Source organism: Prosopis cineraria, unplaced genomic scaffold (genome assembly GCF_029017545.1).
Source record: "Prosopis cineraria cultivar Desert tree isolate PC_DT_omini unplaced genomic scaffold, ASM2901754v1 PC11, whole genome shotgun sequence".
Lineage (NCBI taxonomy): Eukaryota > Viridiplantae > Streptophyta > Magnoliopsida > Fabales > Fabaceae > Prosopis > Prosopis cineraria.
In genome coordinates, this window is record NW_026555342.1 from 17,049,149 (window position 1) to 17,070,978 (window position 21,830).

Genomic DNA, 21,830 nt, shown 5'->3' on the forward strand with positions numbered 1-21,830 from the left:
CGTTCAATAATTGAAAGCATCGGATCCGATCATCTGAGAGACACGCGACATGTACGTAGTGTTTTTTATTTTTTATTTTTGATAGAAATGTGGCATTAACTTATTAATATTCATAAAAATCAAAATTAATTGTCAGTAGGGCCTTAAACAGTTAACCCCCTCGCTGGTTATGTCCGATTATGCCAAAGAAAGCATTAAGACTTGAGATATCATTTACACTAAATTTTACGATCCATTCATTCGCAAAAATGAAAATTAATTGTCATCCACTTGTTCTAACAGTGAAAGTATCGGATTCCTAAAGACACCCAAGTGGAACTACACTAGTTCATTAATGTTATTTGCAATAATTTTTTTATATTTTTATGTTCACTTCTAATATTCCCTCAAATCTAAATTATAAGGCAAAGTTAATAAATCTTACAGTTATTAAAGAATAGTAGTAGTTGATACTCTTGAAGTTATAAAAAAACGTTTGACTTTTTAATCTAGTCTTTCACTAATTAATGACCATAATAAAGTGTGTCTAGCAATTACAACTCAGTGCAATTAAGTTGGGTAATGTTGAAAAAAAAAATTAACTATCACTTCCTCCGTCATAATTTGTAAGATAAATTTAGACAAAATTATGCATATTGATCAATTTATTAAATACATTTTACAACTTTATTTTCTTAAAAAATATAATTTTTCCATAATACCCTTCATTTAATATAACCTTAAATGATTAGAGAGAGAGAAATAAGGAGGGAAGGATAATATTGAAAAATTGCATTTAATAACCTTTATTTTTTATCAAATTATTTTATATTTTGAGACAACAAATCTTCTCCAAAATTAACTTATAATTTGATATGGAGGTAGTACAATATAGAATTAAATAAGACTTTAAAAGTTTGCAATATAATTAGGACCAAGGTGAGTATTACTCAAGATAATTATTGTTTATCTTAATTGGTATGCTTTTGTACTTGTAAAATTAAATTTTGATTGTTTCTGAATTTTTTGTAACTTAAATACTTGACCATGAAAAATCTCATAGGCTGTCATATGTTCTAACATTTCTCAAAATTTCCCAATGCTTACAGAATCAAATACCATCAAATACCCATATGTATGTATGTCTGTATGTACATGTGTGTGTTATATAACAGCTTGTGATGTACAGCCTTGAGCCTACAGAATCAAATAACCTTCGATGCTTTCAATAGACCAAGACTCCGACAACCATATATGACAAACAATACTTTAAAGTTTCTATTATCAGTTAATTAATTGATTAAAATTCATCAAGAAGCAGGTGTTGATTCTGCCTATGGTAGTGGCCAAGAAAATATCTCAATCACTAAATGGTTTCCAGAATGGCGGATTTTGGACCCGTGACTAGTGCCGGGAAAAAGGGCCAAGCCTGGAGGGCCGGGCTTGAAGGCCCTGTTTAAATAAGAGTTCAAGCTTTGAAAATAATTTTTTTTTAAGTAATCGAGCTTGAGAGGTTGGCCCTGATAAGCCTTGTAAAAAAGGGCTCGAGCTCGGGTAGCCCTTCAAGCCCTGTTATATTATTATTATTTTCTTTGGTGGAACATGTGTTTGAAGCCAATGACTTGCTCACCTGATCCTACACACATTATATTATTATTAATTTTAATTTATTCTAAAATTAATTTAATATAATTCAATAAATATTAGTGTATAGTATAAAATTCCTGATATTTTTTATTTTTCTATAATTATTATGTTTGTGTATTTATAAAAAATGAATTATTTTTTAATCAAGATTTAAATTTTATTACTAGACTTTTAAAAGTGTGTTGTTTAATTTTTAAAAAATTATGAGAATTTTATTTTTTTTAATTTCAGAATATTTTAATTATTTTATAATATTTAATTTTATTTTTATTATTTTTATTTTTTTAAAAAAGGGCTTACAGGCCCAGCCCTGAGCCCTTCACATAAGGGCCGAGCTTGAGAAATGAGGTTCAAAATAGAAAACTGGGCTTTAGGGCTCGGCCCTTAAGGGCTGGGCCCGCCCGTATTCCCAGCTCTCCCGTGATCGGGGGGTCAAATTTTTTAAAATAAAATTTAATATAATTAATTTTTAAATAATAAATATTATTATCATAGACACACATCTAGTTAATCACGGCAATAAAACTAATTTTATAAGGAAATATATTAGCAAAATTATATATATAAATTAAAATTATTTGAGAATGTTATATATATATATATAGTTGTTTAGATATAAAATTAAATAAATTATATAGCATAAAATTTTTAAATATAATAGCAAGATTTTTAAATTTATCCTGATTTAGTGTTGTTTAGAATTCAATTCATAAAATTTAGTTGAATATCGTTACTCCTCAAATGATATATTTTCCATAAAAATAGGATTCAATTCAAAGTTTTAAAACTTTATGAACAACCTATTACAAATCATGTTTTAGTATAATTAATTAGTTTTAAAAATTAAAAATTTAAAATCACAATTTAAACATATGCATGCAAAAAAAAATTGTTAAAAAATATAAAAATTAAACTAAACGTTTCAACAAAAAATAAACAATAAAATTGGAAATATACCTCAAACATCTCTTCAATAGTATAGTAGGGTAAATGAAAAATATAAAATATTTATGGAGCAAGGAGCAATGCAGGGGATCAAAAATATAAAATATTTCCTGATATGGAGATGAGTTGTTGCGGATACACTTCACCTTTCTTATATTTGTTTTCAGTTTTCTCCTAATTTAGTCTCTCACACTTTGCATCTCTCCTAGCCTGGCCCCTTTTCATCTCCCTTTTCTCATTTTCGATTTTCATCTACCTTCACTTCACAGTTCCTCTTTACAAACTTGAATATTTATATCTACTGATAATACTTTCCCTCTACATCTAGAAAATCCAGGCCATTGGTTTAGATAAATATTTTTGAAAAGAATTTTGAATTAATATTATTAAGTCTTATTTGATATTTATGAAAATCTCTATGTTATTCATACTCGTTAAAAAACAAAATAAAACAAAACAAAATAGAGAGAGGATGAAACCTACTAAATATATTTGTATTTTTTTCAAATTAATTAAAAAATATAAATGATTTATATTTTTTATCCTTTGGTTGAATATTTCTTTATTTAGATATTAGTTTATGGTCATGAAGGAATATATTTTATAATTTATGTATTATTTAAAAATATTAAATTAATTATAACTGGCCCAGTTCAATTAGTATAGTCTAATAATTCACCCTTAATTAATCAACAGATGTAGAGGAAAAATACTATTATTAGTAGACGTAGGCATTCAAATGGCCTCGACTGTGATGCACTAAAGCTACACTTGATCTTCAAAAGTTCAAATCCTATGGCAGAACCAATTAAGAAGGACAAGTAATAGTAATGCAATACAGTCTTAAATTAGAGTCTTGTAGGTGCGTGACATTATGTTGGGAGATATTCTCCCACTAATAAACAAGCCGACTTTATTTACACCCAATTTTGTTTAAGTAATCAATTGTTATTTACAATTCATGCATCAATATATATACACATATCAATACAGGGTTTGAACCCCTCTTCCTCATAGGTAGGTGGCTTTGCAACTGAAACAACTTGTCATTAGCGATTTAAAAACAACTTGGTATTACAAAATATAAAATATCAATCAAATATTGCTGCAATAGAAAGACAAGAATATCCAACAGAAGAAATTATGTCATCAACCATTGACTCTTAGTTAAAAAAAATCTAGAATTCAATAAAAAATTTATAATTTAAGAATCTAATATATATTGACTGAGTGAAACAAAATATTTTCGTATAGTGTTTTAATTATTTATTTATTTTCAGAACAAGTGCTGCAAGAAATATACGAGCTAAGTCAAACAAAAACGAGGCTTCATCCTCTGCACCGTTTTTGGATCCTTTTTCAGTATAAACAGGTTAGACTGTTGTTTAATCATTTTTTATATAAAAAAATTATTTATGATAGATGTTATAATCACTTAAATTAAAAATAAAAATATTTATATTATTTTTTATGAATTTTGCCTCGCACACTAAGCATCTGGAGTCCGCCTCAGGTTATTGAGTCCATTAAAACGAAATTAAAAAAAATAAATTAGGAAAAAAGACAAATGTCGGATCAATCACCTGCATCATTTGCTTTATTTTATTAAAAAAAAAAACAGCTACTTCAAGAAACGATATAAAAGTCAAACAAAAACAAGGCACCATCCTCTGCACATTATTAATTTGGATCCATTTTCAGCATTGACTGGAGAGGCTTGTTTAATTTATCACTTTGATATTCATATTAATATAATATTTTTTAAAATTACTTTTGATAACTATTATTAAAATAATTTTAACTACCAATAAATATCTATATTAAAAATTTGGCCTCGCACACAACAATTTATATATTGAGTCATTCAAAAATGTAAAACAATGATTCCTACTATAAATCTCTCAGCATAATATTTTTTCTTTTCTTTCCATATGTAACTCTTTAATAATTTAGTTTTTGGTAAATTTATTAATTATTTATTTTCGGGGATAATCTTCTGCACCATTTGGATTGGAACTTAACCATAGACTTGGGAGATATCGGACATCACAACGCCCAAATGAAATCGATGGACCTATCAAAACCTCAGCTTTAAACCTTAACTTCATCGTTGCGATTATCGCAGCTATCTTATGGCGATTCAAGTGGCCACACCATCGTCCTTCAGCTTCACCAGTGAAACCAGCAGGTACAGATATGAATATGACGTTTTTCTGAGTTTCAGAGGCGAAGATACTCGTCACTCCTTCACTGAAATTCTCTACGATGCTTTGCGACGTAAGGGAATCAACGCCTTCATTGATGACAAGAAGCTTGGCAAAGGGGAAGAGATCTCTCCTACGCTTCTCAAAGCCATAGAGAGATCCAGAATTTCCATTATTGTCTTCTCTACCAACTACGCTACTTCCACATGGTGCCTCGAGGAACTCGCCCACATCGTTTGGTGTAGGAAGCAGACGGACCAGCTGGTGATGCCCATCTTCTACAAGGTGGATCCGTTGGATGTTCAGTATCAGAGAAGTAGCTTTGATGAAGCCATGGCTGCTCTTGAAGTTAGGTTCATAGATGACTCACAGAAAGTGCGAAACTGGAGGTCTGCTCTGTCTGAAGCTGCTAGCCTATCATCAGCGTGGCTTTTTGACGATGGGTAGGTTTTATTTGATTTCCTTCTTCATTATGAGATTTTTTATCAATATATTGGTGGTTTTTGATTATATATTTAACATGCTATATGTTAAAATGTCCAAGTATAAGCGCACTTGAGTTGATATCGAAATTAAAGTCGCATGGATCGAGCTTAATTAATAAAAGCGAAAAGATCATCAACTCGAGCATTAAAATTTTGAAGTTAAGATACATATTTTTCATTTCTTATCCCCGTTTTGTTTTCTCTCTCCAATTTTGGAAATCTAAATGTCAATCTCTATGAACTTGGGGCCTTAATAGTATTGGTTTTTTAAAGTATTTAATTATTTTGAGTCTTTAAAAAAAATCTTAAAGTTAATGTTTCAAACATAAAAATTTTCATATTACAAGTTAACCATAATTTTTTTTATTTTTACCAACAAAATCATAAAATTATATTTTATTTAGTACTTCCTTTGTTTCTATATATGAAAAAAACTATACTACGTAGTTTAAAAAAGTCAGTTAATTATAATAATTATGTCTGAAAATAAAAAAATTAAACTAAAATATTCTGTGTTAATCAACATAAACATACATTAAATACTTTTTATTAATATAAATTATGAGAGGTATTTAAAAAATGTGTAATAAATATTTATTGAAATGGGCGATTCTTCTTATAAGAAAATACAAATAAAAAGTGAAAGTTTCTCTAACAATGAAAAATGGAGGGAGCAACTGCTAATATAATAATCACTGGATCGCTGAAATGTCCAAGATCCACAAAACAATTATCCTATTACATCAAATGTGAGTATGTGACGTTCTTGATAAATCGAGCAGAAGATCTGCTTTTAAGCATACAATCTATTCATCCTGGCTGTCGTACTATTTTGGCTTAAAGGCTTTTGAATCCAGTTCTTATTCTAATTCCAGTAATCTACTTTTGGAACGCAATACTATATGGGACAATGATTTATGAAAATAAATTCATTTAGCTTTTTAAATAAACCAGACACATCGATCTTCTTGTATATTATATTGAGTCTAAAAAATAAATTATATTGTTCATATTTTGTGCAAGGTGTAATCTGGATTAAATTTTATATCTGAAAATGCTGATAATTTTTATTTATTGTTCTTTTTTGCCAAAGAGACTTACGCAACTGCTTGATATTTTATTCTTTTGCTTAACTAAAAAAATATTTTATTCTTTTGCATTTACATTCTTTTTACCCTGATTATTTTTTGGTTTTACTTAATTAAATGTGACCACTGGAGCAGCAACAATATTATTATGGATTTATAATTTGAAATAAAAAACTTTTGCATAGTGAAAAAAACTAAGAGCATAATCATATATTGGTGTTATCGTTGAAGAATTATAACAAGATTTTATTGCAAAAATATGTTATAAACGATCAAAAACATACAAAAGAAGACATTTTATCATGAATCATCATGAAAGTAAAAAGCGAATGTGTTTCTGTAGGCATGAGTTGGGATTTATTGAAAGGATTGTCGAAGATGCATATGCTTTGCTGCCTCCTAAGCGCTACCATAACACTGATCATATGGTTGGAGTTGAGCCTCGTATTGAGGAGGTCATGTCACTTCTGAATAAATCTGATGATCGTGTTTGTATGTTCGGGATTCATGGAACTGGTGGAGTTGGCAAAACAACGATTGACAAAGCTATCTATAATTCAATCTTTTACCAATTTGAAGGCTCGTGTTTTTTGTTTGATGTCAAAGAAGCATCAAACAAGTATCAAGGCATTGTTCGCCTTCAACAGACACTTTTATCAGAGATTCTTGAAGAGAAGAGGATGAAGTTTGGTAGCATTGACGAAGGAATCTCAAACATAAACACAGACTCTCTCGCAAAGAGGTCTTGTTGGTTCTTGATGATGTTGATGAGGTTGAACAATTAGAACAACTTGCTGGCGGGTGCGATTGGTTTGGATCTGGAAGCAAGATCATTATAACAACAAGAAATAAGCAATTGCTAATTTCATGTAATGTTAAAATAACATATGAAATGAAGAAGCTAAATCAGCTTCACTCTCTTGAACTTTTTTGCTGGTATGCCTTTGGTACGAGCCAACCTAAGAAAGGCTGTAAAAACATGTCGGTTCATGTTATAAGGTATGTGCATGGTCTTCCTCTAGCTTTAAGATTAATAGGCTCCAATTTGGCAGAAAAAAGCATTGAGGAATGGAGATCTATATTGAAGCAATATGATGAGATCCCAGAAGGAACAATTCATCATGTACTGAAGATAAGCTATGATTGCTTACAAGACGGTGCTAAGCGTATCTTTTTAGACATTGCTTGTTTCTTTAAAGAGGAGAAATTTGAAAAATGTTGAAGCAATACTAGAAGCTTGTTATTGTGGGGCAAGGTTTTATATTGAAGTTCTTGTTGATAAATTTCTTATAACTATTCTTGATGATGGTCACTTGCATATGCATGAGGTAATACAACATATGGGAAGAGAGATTGTTAGGGAAGAAGCACCATATGATCTCGGTGAACGTAACAGATTATGGTTTAACAAAGATGTTCTCAAACTACTGCATGAAAACTTAGTAAGATTCTAGTTCTTGTTATTCTTTTTAATTTATTATATATATATATATATATATATTATTACACAATAAAGTTTGGCAATACCTAACTTTGTTCATCTTTGTGCTTGAATTACAGGGAGGAAATAATATTGAAGGAATAATTCTTGATCCACCTCAACAAGAAGAAGTGGAGTGGTGTGGTTTAGCCTTTGAGAAGATGAATAATCTTAGAATTCTTATTGTTCGCAATACCAAATTTTCAGCAAGTCCTAAATATCTTCCAAATAGTTTAGTGTTACTTGATTGGCAGGGATATCCTTCCACAATTTTACCACTCGATTTTTGTCCTCCAAAACTAATTTGCTTCAAGATATGCGGAAGCCCTTTCAGATGGGAGGAACCACTCAAGGTACATTTTTTCACTCTTTGTTCATTAAATAAGAACTCTTAATTAATAATAGTCCTAAAAGCTTAGTTGATGATAGAGTATAATGGTATCATGCAATTCGTAACCGACTCCAACTAGTGAAATAAGGCTTCTTCTTATTATTGTTTGATCAAATTCCTTCAGCCGTACATTTGAACACATTATTATTTCCACTGTGCTTTTATTTATTCTGATCATTCAAAAAACCTCTCATGTATTTCTTAAATATGCACAAATCTCTTGAGGCAGTGTTTAGATTGGTGGATTTGGATTTGAGTTTTATATTTAAAATATTTTTCTTATTTAAAGTTCATTTATTAAAAATCAGTTATATATTATAATGAAATTTGTATATGGATATATTTTTTTTTCAAAAATCAGTTTGAGAAATTGAAAATTATTTGGATTTCATAATTAAAAATGATTTTGGATGTATTATTTCTAAAAAGGACATTGATTTTTATTATTTGTAATTTTTTGTTATGCTAATGCAATATATTAGAAATGATTGAAAAAATGTGATAAAAATTGTAATATGTTAAACAATAAAAATATAGAATTTTATATAATGGACAAAAATATATAAATAGTTCAAGATACATAAATACTGAAAATTAATCAGGGTAACTTGGTCAAATAAAAAGTTAGTTACACATTTTTAGCTCCCTTGTTAAATGCCTCCAAATTCAATTTCAAAAGTGAAAGTATTCTAGTTTTTGTTTTGCAGCTTGAATATGTGACATATATGGATTTTTCAGAGTGTGAATTCATAACAGAAGTACCTGACATGTCTCAGTTTCAAAATTTGAAAGAATTGAGCTTCCGTGAATGTCACAATCTGATCAAAGTTCATAATTCAGTGGGATCTCTCTGTAAGCTTGTCGAATTAGACGTTGGTGAATGCATCAAACTTGCAAGCTTTCCACATGAAATCAAGATGCCATCTCTTCAACTGCTCAAACTCAATGATTGCTAGAGTCTTGACTACTTCCCACACATTGTGGGAAACATGGATTCATTGATGTATATCCATGCAGATGGCAGTGCTTTTAATGAGCTCCCATCTTCCATTGGAAATCTTCCAAGGCTTCACTGTTTAACTTTAAGATCCTGCAAAAGTCTTAGGAAGCTTCCAAACAGCTTATTGACATTGGATAATCTTGTAGCGCTTCTATTAGGAGGTCTGAAACTTCATGGGAGAAAATCTTTGACGAAATTATTTCAAGAGAACCAACCACCAATTATGAGCTGCTCGAAGTTAGATCGCTTGGATCTCCATGATTGTGGTTTGTTGGATGAAGATCTTCACCAAACTCTGAAATGTTTTAAGCATGTGAGAGACTTGAATCTATCATGGAATGATTTCCCGTCACTTCCTGAATGTATTAAGGAGTGTGTTCACATGGTGAAGCTAGAAGTGAATGACTGCAAGAGACTCAGAGATATTCCAGAGCTTCCATCAAGCTTAGGGAACATAATGGCGGACAATTGCACATCATTAACTATGGAGTCTTCTGGCCGTTTATGGTCTCAGGTTTTTCTTATGCTTTTTCTATTTTTTATTTTATAAATTAATCAAGTTAATTAAAGTTCGAATGGTAAGATAGTAAATTCTTTTTCTTTACAATTCTTCTTTTATCCAGTCACATTAATTATTTCATGTTTCAAAGCCCCTCCCACTTTTCATTTAGGAGTTTATTTTGGATTTGGGTTTCTGTTCTTAAAATGCTTTTAGTATTGACATTCTCTTCTGACTTCTATCACTATCCACAAATTAATGTACAAGCTGATATGTTTTTCTTAAGTTGATCTTTTCTGTTCACATGTCACTAATTAAAGGCCGGTTTGATTTTTTTTAAAAAAAATTGCTTTCTATATTTTAAAAAAACTTAATTAAGGAATTTGAATTTAAATATTTTAAAATTGTTCTTATTTTTTGTTTTTAAAATTTAAAAATGAAAAACATTAGATTTGTTTTGCATTTTATTTTTTTAAAGCACACTATATTCTATTCATAAAACGATAATCAACTATGACAAATCACTATCAATGGCAAAGTCAAGACTCCACGTCAGGAAGTGCGAAATAATTTAATAAAAAATTAATATTTTTTTAAAAAATAATAATTATGCTAGGACTAAAATTATAATAACAAAAATAATTTTATCATCATTTTTTATTTAAAAAAATTATATTGAATAGATTGATATGATCTCTTATTGTAAATATGCTATTTATATCTTTGATAACTCTGCCACTGATCACTATCATAGACCATGGCCAATATAGTCTTTGATGACTACTATTATTAGCTAATATTTTAACTATGAAATTCTTTTCAAAATAACATAATCAATCAGATTTTATTTTATTTTTTATTTTTAAAAAAATTAAAAAGTGACTTACAAAATAATTTTCTTTATAAAAAACAAAATCAAATAAGCTCTAAATGATTGTCACTACTATATATTTTCCTGTACAAGATAACACAAACCATATAAAATTAGGGTTTGGCTGGTGAAAGAAGCTACCAGAAGCTAATAAGCATTTTGTCTTTAGGAATGAAACTAAGCATTTTGTTGTTTTGATAAATTAGGCCATAAAGTCATATCGCGTGGCCGTCTGGATGCCAGCAACAACATATCCTGAGTGGTTCGACCATTGCTGTCAAGGAGGGACGTTGTCTTTTCGTGTTCATGGCAGAAATTTCCCTCGTGTAGTCATCGCATTTGAGATAGGGAAGACTAACAGAAATAAGAGATACAGATTTCATGTGTTTATGAGCATCAATGGCAGTACCAAAATGCCGTGGACGCAAAGTGATTTTCCAATTGAAGCTGAAGGGGGTTGTGTTTTGGGTTATTCTGTTGAACAAGGTCATATGTTTTTCTCTGATCTACTCGGCGAATTTACAGAAGAAGAGATAGAGGGGCTTAATAAGTCTCTGGAATTGGATTGGAATGATGTGGAAATTCAAGTTACATGTGACTCAAATGATACAGACATAGAGAGGTTTAATAAGTCTCAGGAATTGGATTGGAATGATGTGGAAATTCAAGATACATGTGACTCAGATGATATAGACATAGTTAACTGTGGGGTTTATGTCGACAAGAAGCTAGCAAACATGAAGAATGTCCAGTTCAAGTCTTCTAGAACTTCACTGAAACGAAGAGCGATAGTTTCTCTTCCTTCTGAACCACCCAAGATGCTCCTGAGAAAGTTCAAGACTACTTGTAAAAGAAATGTCAACAACACAAAGAAAAGGACAAGGTGAGCGAGCATGCATATATTGTCGTTTCATGTGTGTTGATCATTTTATTAGTTATTATTAATTTTGTTTCCCTTTCGTAGGAGAACTAAACCACGACATTTTCATTCGTGGTACAGGAGGAGAAAGATGTTTTTTTTCCAATGGGTAAGAATCTTTTGAGGCTTTTGTATCATTGTTAGGTATCAAATATTCCAATTGCGCGCCAGCTTACCGTGAGTCAATTAATTTCAATGTCAATTACAAATGCATTACATAGTGAAATGGTTATATATGTGACTATGCATCCACTTCAAAGAAATTAGACTAGAAACGTTAGGGACTTTAAATTCATTTTTAATGTAATGTTCTATTTTAATTTTTAAAAATAATACAATCTAATTGTTACCTCTAACAAATATTAACTTTGACCATTATTTGATCAAAAAATGACAAAATAGGACATCACAAAATAACAAATAAAATTTTATTGGTTCCTCTCTATATAATTTGTTAGGTTCTTTATTATATTGTAACTTTTGGGTCATTTTACTGTAATTTTTTATCATTTTCTATAATTTTATCAAAGATAACTTTTGTTGACAGTAGGAATCAGATTATATTTTTTTCAACTTACATTAAAAATGAATTTAGGATCTCAAATTTCTGAACCTCTAGTTTATGGGCCAATTTTCTCTTTTACCTTTGTAATTTTCTGATTTTATCAGCTTTGATAGAAGTATTCAGTTGTGATCGTGACAATATGTATTGGCGAATCAGAACATAAAGTATATGAAATCAATTGAGTGCCAATACTTTTCACCAATCAAAGACCGAATTAATCAATTCAGTAATTGAGGAGTTACACAATGAGTAAGCATAACAATCCGAACTCAGGACACAGGCAATGAAATGATGGAAGCCAACCATGGAAGCAGAATTGTATCATGCTGCTTTTCATCATAGCATCAGACAAAGTCAAATAATCCCAAAAATTTTGCAAGAGGACTCTCTCTCTCTCCTCCCCTCCCCCTCTCTCTCTCACATATAAACCAAGAATGTCATTCCTGTCACCTCCTGAAAATAGAGGGTGATCGGCACGGGATAAGAATTACATCACACATCCCTCAAGTCTTAAATTGAGAAATCTTTCCATTACTAAAATATAATTATATTTATATTAATTTATAACATGCATAACCATTTTTGTATTAACAAAAGCTTCAATATTTTTGTAGAAAATTTCGACAAAACCTTCCTTGTAAATAAAATCTTTCAAAAACTCTACAACACAATGTTTTACACAAAAGATCATTTTAATCAGTAGCTTGGCTCCGTCCAATCAGCAGATAGAATACTTAACAAAATATGGGCCCCAACTATAATCTATGTGGAGCATCTAATCATATTTTTCATAACATAATACATAAATTTCATATTTACATCAATAAAAAATATTTACACAACAGATCTCCACTTATCTCAACAAAAAATTCCTCAGTGGACAGCCTGGCATACAATGTCAGCTAGACTATCTGAGATCAAAATAACTTTTACTTAACATTTTGTAGAATCAAAATGAATTAAATACAAAAGTATATAAATTAAATGAGAAAGTGATTCAATATAACAAATTTGTAAACTTGGAATAAAAGTTCTATACAACATCAATAACAAGTACATTTAAATCTATAATAACAAAGTAGCTTTAAAATTTGATCTTAACAAGTTAAAAATGATTAATTAATTAAATAAATACAATAACAATATTTACTAAATTAAAAACCATTACGTATGAAATCACTAATTAATTAAAAATTCACATATTTTTTAGGGATTTATCAGAACAATTTACAAATATGGACACACAGTCCACAAGAATAAATAATTAAACGCGGCTTGTGCCATAAAGACAAACATGGATACACAATTCACAAGAGTAAGTAATCAAACGCAATCTAAGCTACGAAACAAACGTGGACACATAATCCACAAGAGTAATACTAACCAAATGCGACATAAAGCCACTAAATCAAACGCAAGTACGAGACCCACGAATAATAAACATGAGAACAAATCTCATGAAATCAAACTAGCTAGTCATTAACTAAAATGCCAAAGACTAACGGAACTACCATTAGCAACTAGTATTCTGTATAAAGTCTCTTCCAAAATCATTTTCAAATGTGTGATAAAATCACCACTGTGAAAATATAATTTTCATTCTCAAAATCAAACTTGCATGAATAGTTTTAAGTTTCAAAACTTGCCAAAATAAAATTTCATAGTTAATATTCATGCTGCATTTATTGAGTAATCAAACATTGCCAAATATAGTAAAAATGATTTTTATCAATCTTGAAAGCATATATCATAAGGAGTAAAACATTCATATACCACGATGTAAATGTTCTTCACCGCCATCTTATAACTTAAAAATGAAGTAATTTAATTAACCGAGTATCCACTAATCAACATAATTATTATTAAAATAATCTAGATGAAAATATAAAATTTCAATAAAATAATTTTTTTATTGATAAATTAGTTGGAACTCTGTCCACTTACCTGAAGTATTTCCAAGATTCTAAATTCACCTCTTACCACCTCAGGCAAATTTCTACTCTTCCAAATATCCTATAAAATATAGTGAGATTTTAATAGACTTTCAACCAATTTAGTAGTTTCCCTCCAACATTATTACCACCAATAATAAGCAACAACAAGTTTAAAACTTTAGAATGGACTCTTAACACATAAAAGTTCCTGAATAACCATAGCTAATTGCTCTATTAAAATATCATCTCCTTTTCATCTTTGACAAAACACCCAATATACCTCATTTCCAAACTTTACAATAAATCTTTGTAACATTGAAAAGCTCTTGCCAAATATTTGTCAATAACCATCCACTCCCAATAATTCAAATAATTTACTACTAATCTTATAGTCAAATTTCCTTTTCAATCTTCAATTTAAGTTCATAGAGAAATAACATCCAACTAAACAGGCTACTCATCGAAATCGATGAAATTTCAAAAAAAAAACAAAAAATTAAGTAAATTTTCTTCTAACAAATGTTTTATCAAACTCCTATCATGCATCAATTCTTAGACTAATGTATCAATTCTCAGACTACTGTGAAGCCTCTTCCCCTTCAACCTCATCTCTCACAAATTACAATATTGATATCTAACTCAATTAGCATATCCAATTCCAATTCCTTAACAGAAAATCAAGTGGACTATAAAGAAAAATTAAACTTAATTCCTCCTCCTTCCGGTAACTAGCATGAGCAAACTTTTCTACCAAAAATCATGTTCTTAAACTCAAACTTTGATTTGATTATCCTCATTTACTCCCTTCTAACACACATAATAGTTGCAAATTTAAAGAAGAAAAATCAAAAGCCCACTTTCAGCTAAATCACGAGAATGCACGCACAAAATAGGAGAAGAGATATGCAGCTTGACTCATCACCAACGTGGTAAAGAAATAAAGAGAAGAAGTTGAAGCTCCTTAACCCAAGTACATTTGCGGCAGAACAGGGGAAATTTTCCAGCCACACAACAGTAGAGGAAGACGAAGTTGACAGCGCTGAAGAGGGAAGAAGATCTTGAATCACCCACACTGCAGCACGGACGAAGATGAAGAGAATGCTGGCTACAAGAACAAGGAGGAAGAGGGAGATAAATGGTGAGCAACGCGTGCAAAGAAGGGAAGACGAAAATAGGGAAGATCAAGAAGAAAACTCACAACAACACCCCCATGGCAGCACACAACCAGAAGGAGGAGGAGGGAAATTCAGGTACATCCTTGATGGTTGAAGACCAGGAGGATGGAGGAAGAGGGAAACGGTCTTGCAAGCTCTGGAGAGTTCGAAAAAAGCAGAGGGAGAAGATATCAACAGTGAAGCCTAAACAAGAAGTGAGTAGACTGACTTTGAACGACTTCCTTGCGGCAGCAACTCCCGACGAACTGAACACCCTCGCCGACGGCCAACTGGAACGGAGGAGGTGATCAAAAGACGAAGGACGCTATAGAGATGCTGAAATCAGAGGAGCAAAGGCGATGGTTTCTGGATTTCTCTCTCTCTCTCTCTCTCTCTCTCTCTCTCCCCCTCTCCCCCCTTTTGGCGTAAAATGCGAGATTGGACCAGGGAGGAATATTGGTTAAATCTAATGGTGCTAGAGACCTTCTGGTAATTTTATAAAAGTTAAAAAGTACTCCTCTGTCCCAAATTATGGAACACTTTTAAAAGAATTTTTCTGTCCCAAAATATAAGACACTTTGAATAAATTAAGGTTTCATTAAATGCATCAATTATAATATTATCCTTTCTCTTTCAATAATTAATTTTCATATCTTCTCTTTTCAATATATTAAATGAAGGGTATTTTGAAAAGTTTATTTTTTTAAAAAAAAAAAAGAGGAGGTTGTTAGATGTATTTAATGAGATTAATTGGGATATGAGATTTTATCTAAAAATATCTTATAATTTGAAACGGAAGAAGTATTAAAAAATAACCCTACTCTTACTGCCTTAGGATTCGAAATTGGAACCTTAGATTTAATTATTATAAAAAAAAACACTTGTCTCTAAACCATCAGTTTTAGATCAAATAATAATTTTTTTTAATTTCTGTTTTTTTAAAAAAATTGTTTTCTGAGTTATTACAATTCCCAAGCTCAAGAATTTTAGTGCATCATTTTATATCAAATATGGATTCTGCATATCCCAGATATGCACTGCAAAATCATCCAACAAACTCACATCAAGCTCAATAACAAATTATTCCTTATTTTAACTAAAAGTATATCATTTAACCAATTTATTAAGTTAACATAAGTGATAAAAACTTTTGTCACTTAAATAAATAGTTGGGAACTCATTTTTTTTGGGTATACATAGTAACTTACTCCTCCATTCTTTTTTATAAATAATTTCTACTAACTTCATTAATATCAATGCAAAAAAAGTAAAAGGAATAAAAATGTGTAAATTTCAAATATAACCTTATATAACAAATTTAAAAAGTGATATCATGCTACCTTTTTTTCTCTCATAAAAGGTAATTTTATTGCCTCAAAACCCATACTATGACTTATAAATGAAATCAAATAAACTTTTGAAACATGTCTTATAAATGAAATTAGAGGGAGTAGTTAAATGAGTTTATTCTTTGCTTTCATCACCACTGCTCAATAGCTCAAGGCTTGTTTGAAAATATATCAAAACAAGTGGAATACAACCAAAATAGTCGTATGGATGTCAAAAAAGGAAAAAGAAAGAAATCCCAAGGTATAAAAAAATTTCAAAATTAAAAGATGAGCAACTAGGTGGACTTGGTTGAACCAATTGAACTAGTCCGACCCATTTTCTAGACTGAGTTAGACTAAGCAGATTGGGCGAAGAATTATTTAGCCAAGTTTTGAGTTGTGACAAAATCCATCCTGCCCTGGCATATAGTAAATTGTTTGATATAAATATTTGACATATTCAAAATCAAGGTTTAATTCCCTAATTGGAGAGGTGCTTACATGTAATACCTAACATTGTCTCAAATAAAATTATCTTTAATAAGAAAATATTTGTAGGCAACAAGAAAAAACATTTTTTCTTTTATTTTAATTGTGTAGATCTTTGAAAATATATTTATATGTGGTTTTGTTTGTCCTCCCTTTTTCTCAGAGTTTATCTCCCAAGTTTCCCTGGTAGGGCAAAGAGTCAGACACTTTTGAACTTAATTTACTTAAGATAAGGTACGCTAGTAGTACAACTTTTTCAATGATAGAATTCTCAAGGATTTGAAGCAACACACCCCTAGGAGTTCGATTCTACAACCTCTCCTGCAAAGCGAAGAAGTGGGCAATATTGGTATCAAGTTTTGAAATAAGTAATATAACTTTATATATATATATATATATATATGTATTAAATGTGTATAATAAGTAATATATATACACACATATTTTCTCATATTAATATATAAAAGATTGAAATTGTACAAAATTCTATTTATATCCATAAATTTGTATAATAAGATTTTTAATATTTAAAGTCTTTGTCAAGATTGTTAAACTTAGTCTTTTGTGTTTCATGTAAATTATTTATTGTTTGGGTTAAATATGTGTGGGCATTTATTAATACAGATAAACTCACATTATATTACAAATGATAATTATAAATGGGTTGAGGAAGGAGGGGAAGCTATGTGTGATGAAGAGAATTGCGTCTCCCTGTGCGCTAAGAGCAAAAGAAAATACCCATACATGTTATATAAATTAAATGGAATGAATGTTAGAATATATTATCCTCAAAAATTATTTTCTGTCACACTCTTACCTGAGGAGAAGATTCTCTCCTTTTCCTTCTCACACTTCCCTTGTATTCCCTTTCTATCCTTTAGATTTGATCTATTATAAAATTATTATTAAAATGTTAAATTATAAAACATATAAATAATAAAATTCAAACTACTAAAATTTAATATAAAAAGTTAAAAAATACAATAGAAAAAAAATGTAACATTTCATAAGGGATTAAATTTGGACCATCTAGTAATTTTGATTTAATAGTCAAAAATTATGAAAAGGAAGGGAAGAAGATGAGAAGAATGAAGACTTCTCTCCCCTCACAGATAGTTGACTATGCGGTTATATTCCAAGAGAAAAATAGACATTTTTTAAAATAGTCAAGCAACATAATTACAGGAACGAGAAAATGGTATGGAGAAGAAATTAGGTGTGAGTGGCATTCTTATTATTATTTTTGTAAAGGAGTAGATGAATGGCTTTTATATGCATCTAATAACAATATAATCATCATGACTCTTCAAATCTAAAATACATGAACCATATTTATTACATGACTCAGTTTTGTACCAGTATTTATTACATGCATGTGCATGAATCTTTAATTAAAGTTTGCATGTTATGAGTTATTTATTCTCTCTAGGCAACAATATAAATTATTTTCTAAAAGCATCTCTTGATTTAAAATATAGAGCATTAAATAAATTTTATATTTTTCCCATTTATAACCTTACTTTTTTATTTTTTTTTTAAATACTCCATATTTAAAGAACATGTACGTGTAATTATAAACTCTTGAAAGGACATAAATGAAAAGATGTAAACATTTTTAGAAAATCAAAGTTTCAATTAAAATTTTTTCATAAATCGTGAATTAGTTAACTGTAATAACCCTAACTTTTAAATTTAACAATATTTTCTCTCAAGGAATTGCCACACCTCGAAAACAGAGGATGATCGACACGAGATGTGAATCATGTTAGACATCCCTTAAACCTTAAATTAAGAAAACTTTTCATTTTAAAACATAATTGAATTTGCACTGAAAATTATAGCATACTTAATAAAAATTATTATAATAAAAGTTTTAATATTTTTGTAAAAATTTTGGAAAAACCTCCCCTATAAATAGAATCTCCTAAAAATTTTATAACACAATATTTTACATAAAATATAATGTCAATCAGGAGTTCAGCTCCTTCCAGCCAACAGACAACATATATTAAATAAAAATCTAGCTATAGGCTACGTGAAGCATCAAATTATACTTTTCAAAATAAAATACATAACTATTTGTAATTACATCAAAAGGAGGGATCTCAATAAATTTTCCACCTAGCACAACTAAAATTCCTCAGGGTCAACAAGAGAATCAAAGTCAGTTAAGGCATTTGAGACCAAAAATAATTTTTTAGTAAATAACGTCCCAATAATAAATAATTTAACATGAATCAAAAGAAAAGTTTAAAATAATTATGTAAGTTAAAGAAACTAATTTCCATGAAAGTTTTAAGACTTCGGAATAAATGGCTCTATAAAATTTTAAATAAAATTTTAAACCATTGAGCTATCATAGCAAATGTCATTATCACTTGATTTCAAGAAAGCATATAAATGAAATGAATACTTATAAATAAATTACTAAATAAAAATCAATGGAATATAAAATTGCATGAAACTATCAATAAAACTCACAAAATAAGTTGCCCAACATACACAGATATCTTTAATTTCTGCCTCAGAAAATGGATTTGCATTGTCAAATATCTAAAATATAATTTGCAAAAGAGGATTATTAACTACTCTTAAATAACATAATAAAATAAGACTTTTAAAAATATATTTACCTCTTTTATAAATTCAGTCATGACTGTTAGTGGAAAGGCAACAAGAAATTAGTAAAGTGTGATTTTGTTCTTCTAACTAATCCAACTGTTGTTAGGTGATGAAACGTCTGAGAGAACTAATGCAACCAAAAGTGCTTTTTTGTTGAGCATCTAGAATCACTCAAATTGGTTACAATACAATCAACTTTCGTGGTAGTGTAAAAGAGTTAGGCACAACTAATATAACTAATGGTGCATTTGGATTAAAGAAGATTTGGATTTAGACCAACTTTTTCTTTTGAATACACGAAAATTTATAAATTTGAATTTGATTAAAATTCAAATCTATTTCAAATTATAATTTCTTTAAAATTTTAAATTTTCAATACACCATAGTCATTTGAAATTTTAATCATTTTAACATCTTGTTCTCTTTACGTTCTTACTTTTAATATGTCTTTATGATTCCTGTATCTTTTCTCATCTCTTGTCAATTAAAAGATAAAAATCAACTCATGATTTTTAATTTTTAATTTTTGTTTCAAATATCAATTCATCTATCTTTTTTATTTGAAATTTTTTAAACTACCGAAGCAAAGAATTTTAAAGACATCGATTTTAAATGTAAGATTTGAAATGTAAGATTTCAAATTTAAATCCATCAATCAAAACACTAACTAATAGAATCTTTGGCATCTACAATCATTCATGTTCTTGACCTTGTGCCTTTTAATTTCATCACCAATATATCTTCAAAAGATTAATTTTATCTAGTTAACTCATAAAATATATTATTTTAACTTCATGCCCTCTTACCTTCCTTCTCACGCACCCACCATGTTATTTATCAGCAAACACATCACTACAACAAAATAACACATTTTTCTTAGAAGTATTCTGAGAGAAATCATAAAAAAAATGTGAGAGAATAAATTTCTCTTAAATTTTCTCTCAAAAAAATTGGGTTAAAATTTGCGAGAATTTTTTTCTCTCAAAATATTTCAAGAGAAACAATAGTATGAGAGAACTTCTCTCAAATTTATTCAAGAGAAATATTCTCTCAAAATGTTTTGTGAGAACTTTCTTTCAAAAATGTTTCAAGAGATGTTTTTCAGGAAATATATTAAGAGAAATTTATATAACATATTTAAAATTAAATTTTATTCCCTCAATCCACTCCCACATGTGGGCCACGTTGTGCTATGTCATCTATCATGTGAATATCCACGTTATGCCATATCACTTACCATATGCATGCTATATCATGCCTATATTTATTTTATAAATGTCTTGCCTTGGAGTATAACCCATGATCTTGGCTCCACTTTTAATGTCTACCTTTTTGCTAGTTGAATTGCAATGAATTTGATATATTAAATTCCCAAAATTAAATATATATTACTTTTTTTACTAGAAAATTAAATAAATATTACTAAACTATACACTTTTACAATATTTATGTTATTTAAAAAATTAGTTTATAATAAATAATACTTTTAAATAATTTTAATCTATTTGACCTGAAAAAATAATTTTGGAAGTTTTGTTAATAATTTAATATGCAATTTTATATTATATTATTTAATTAAACTTGATTTAAAATTAAATTATATTAATTTTTAAATATTTTTTTAATTTATATAATTTATTTTTAATTTTATGTTTTCAATTTTAATTTATTTAAATATTTCAAAAAAATTTAAAATTATTTAATATAATTTATAATTATTTTTAAATTTATATTTTTAACAAAAACACTTTTTGTAGTAATAATTTATCTTCATTAAAGAGAAATTTTGACCAAAAAAAATTTTACTCAATAAGTGGTGTTTTGCATACAAAAAGGAAAAAAATTGTTTAACAAGGCTATAAAAAATGTGAACTAAAGCAATATGCTTCCATGATATTCTTGCAATCAATAAGACTACAACTTAATGTTGTTTTTAGAGTCACTTAATTTTACATATTTTAAAAATAAATAAGTTATATTATTTATATATATATATTCGATTATATAAATAATTTTTTTCAATTGAAATGTTAAATATGCATTTTAATTCTATAGATAAATTTTTTTAGCAAACTTTCTTATATACTATAGATGCCAGAAAAATTAATATTGATATTATTATATAAAACATAATCATATATTATACAATAATTTAATACAGATCCTCTCTCTATGTATAAATAATTATTAGTTTATTAACACTATTTCATGCTTCCTATATCTACTCCAT

At 29.0% G+C, this 21,830-nt stretch overlaps 2 protein-coding genes across 2 annotated transcripts; both read left to right on the forward strand.

Annotated features, from left to right (window-relative positions):
- Positions 1–4,499: 4,499 nt before the first annotated feature.
- LOC129285876 (disease resistance protein RPV1-like) lies at positions 4,500–7,133 on the forward strand. Its single transcript, XM_054921825.1, has 2 exons — positions 4,500–5,218; positions 6,692–7,133. The coding sequence occupies exons 1-2, from the start codon at positions 4,704–4,706 to the stop codon at positions 7,131–7,133; spliced, it is 957 nt and encodes a 318-aa protein (XP_054777800.1). The 5' UTR covers positions 4,500–4,703.
- Positions 7,134–9,185: 2,052 nt separating this feature from the next.
- Positions 9,186–11,799, forward strand: LOC129285875 (disease resistance protein RML1B-like). The gene is made up of 3 exons (XM_054921824.1): positions 9,186–9,733; positions 10,796–11,472; positions 11,554–11,799. The coding sequence occupies exons 1-3, from the start codon at positions 9,209–9,211 to the stop codon at positions 11,630–11,632; spliced, it is 1,281 nt and encodes a 426-aa protein (XP_054777799.1). The 5' UTR covers positions 9,186–9,208; the 3' UTR covers positions 11,633–11,799.
- The last annotated feature ends 10,031 nt before the right edge of the window (positions 11,800–21,830 follow it).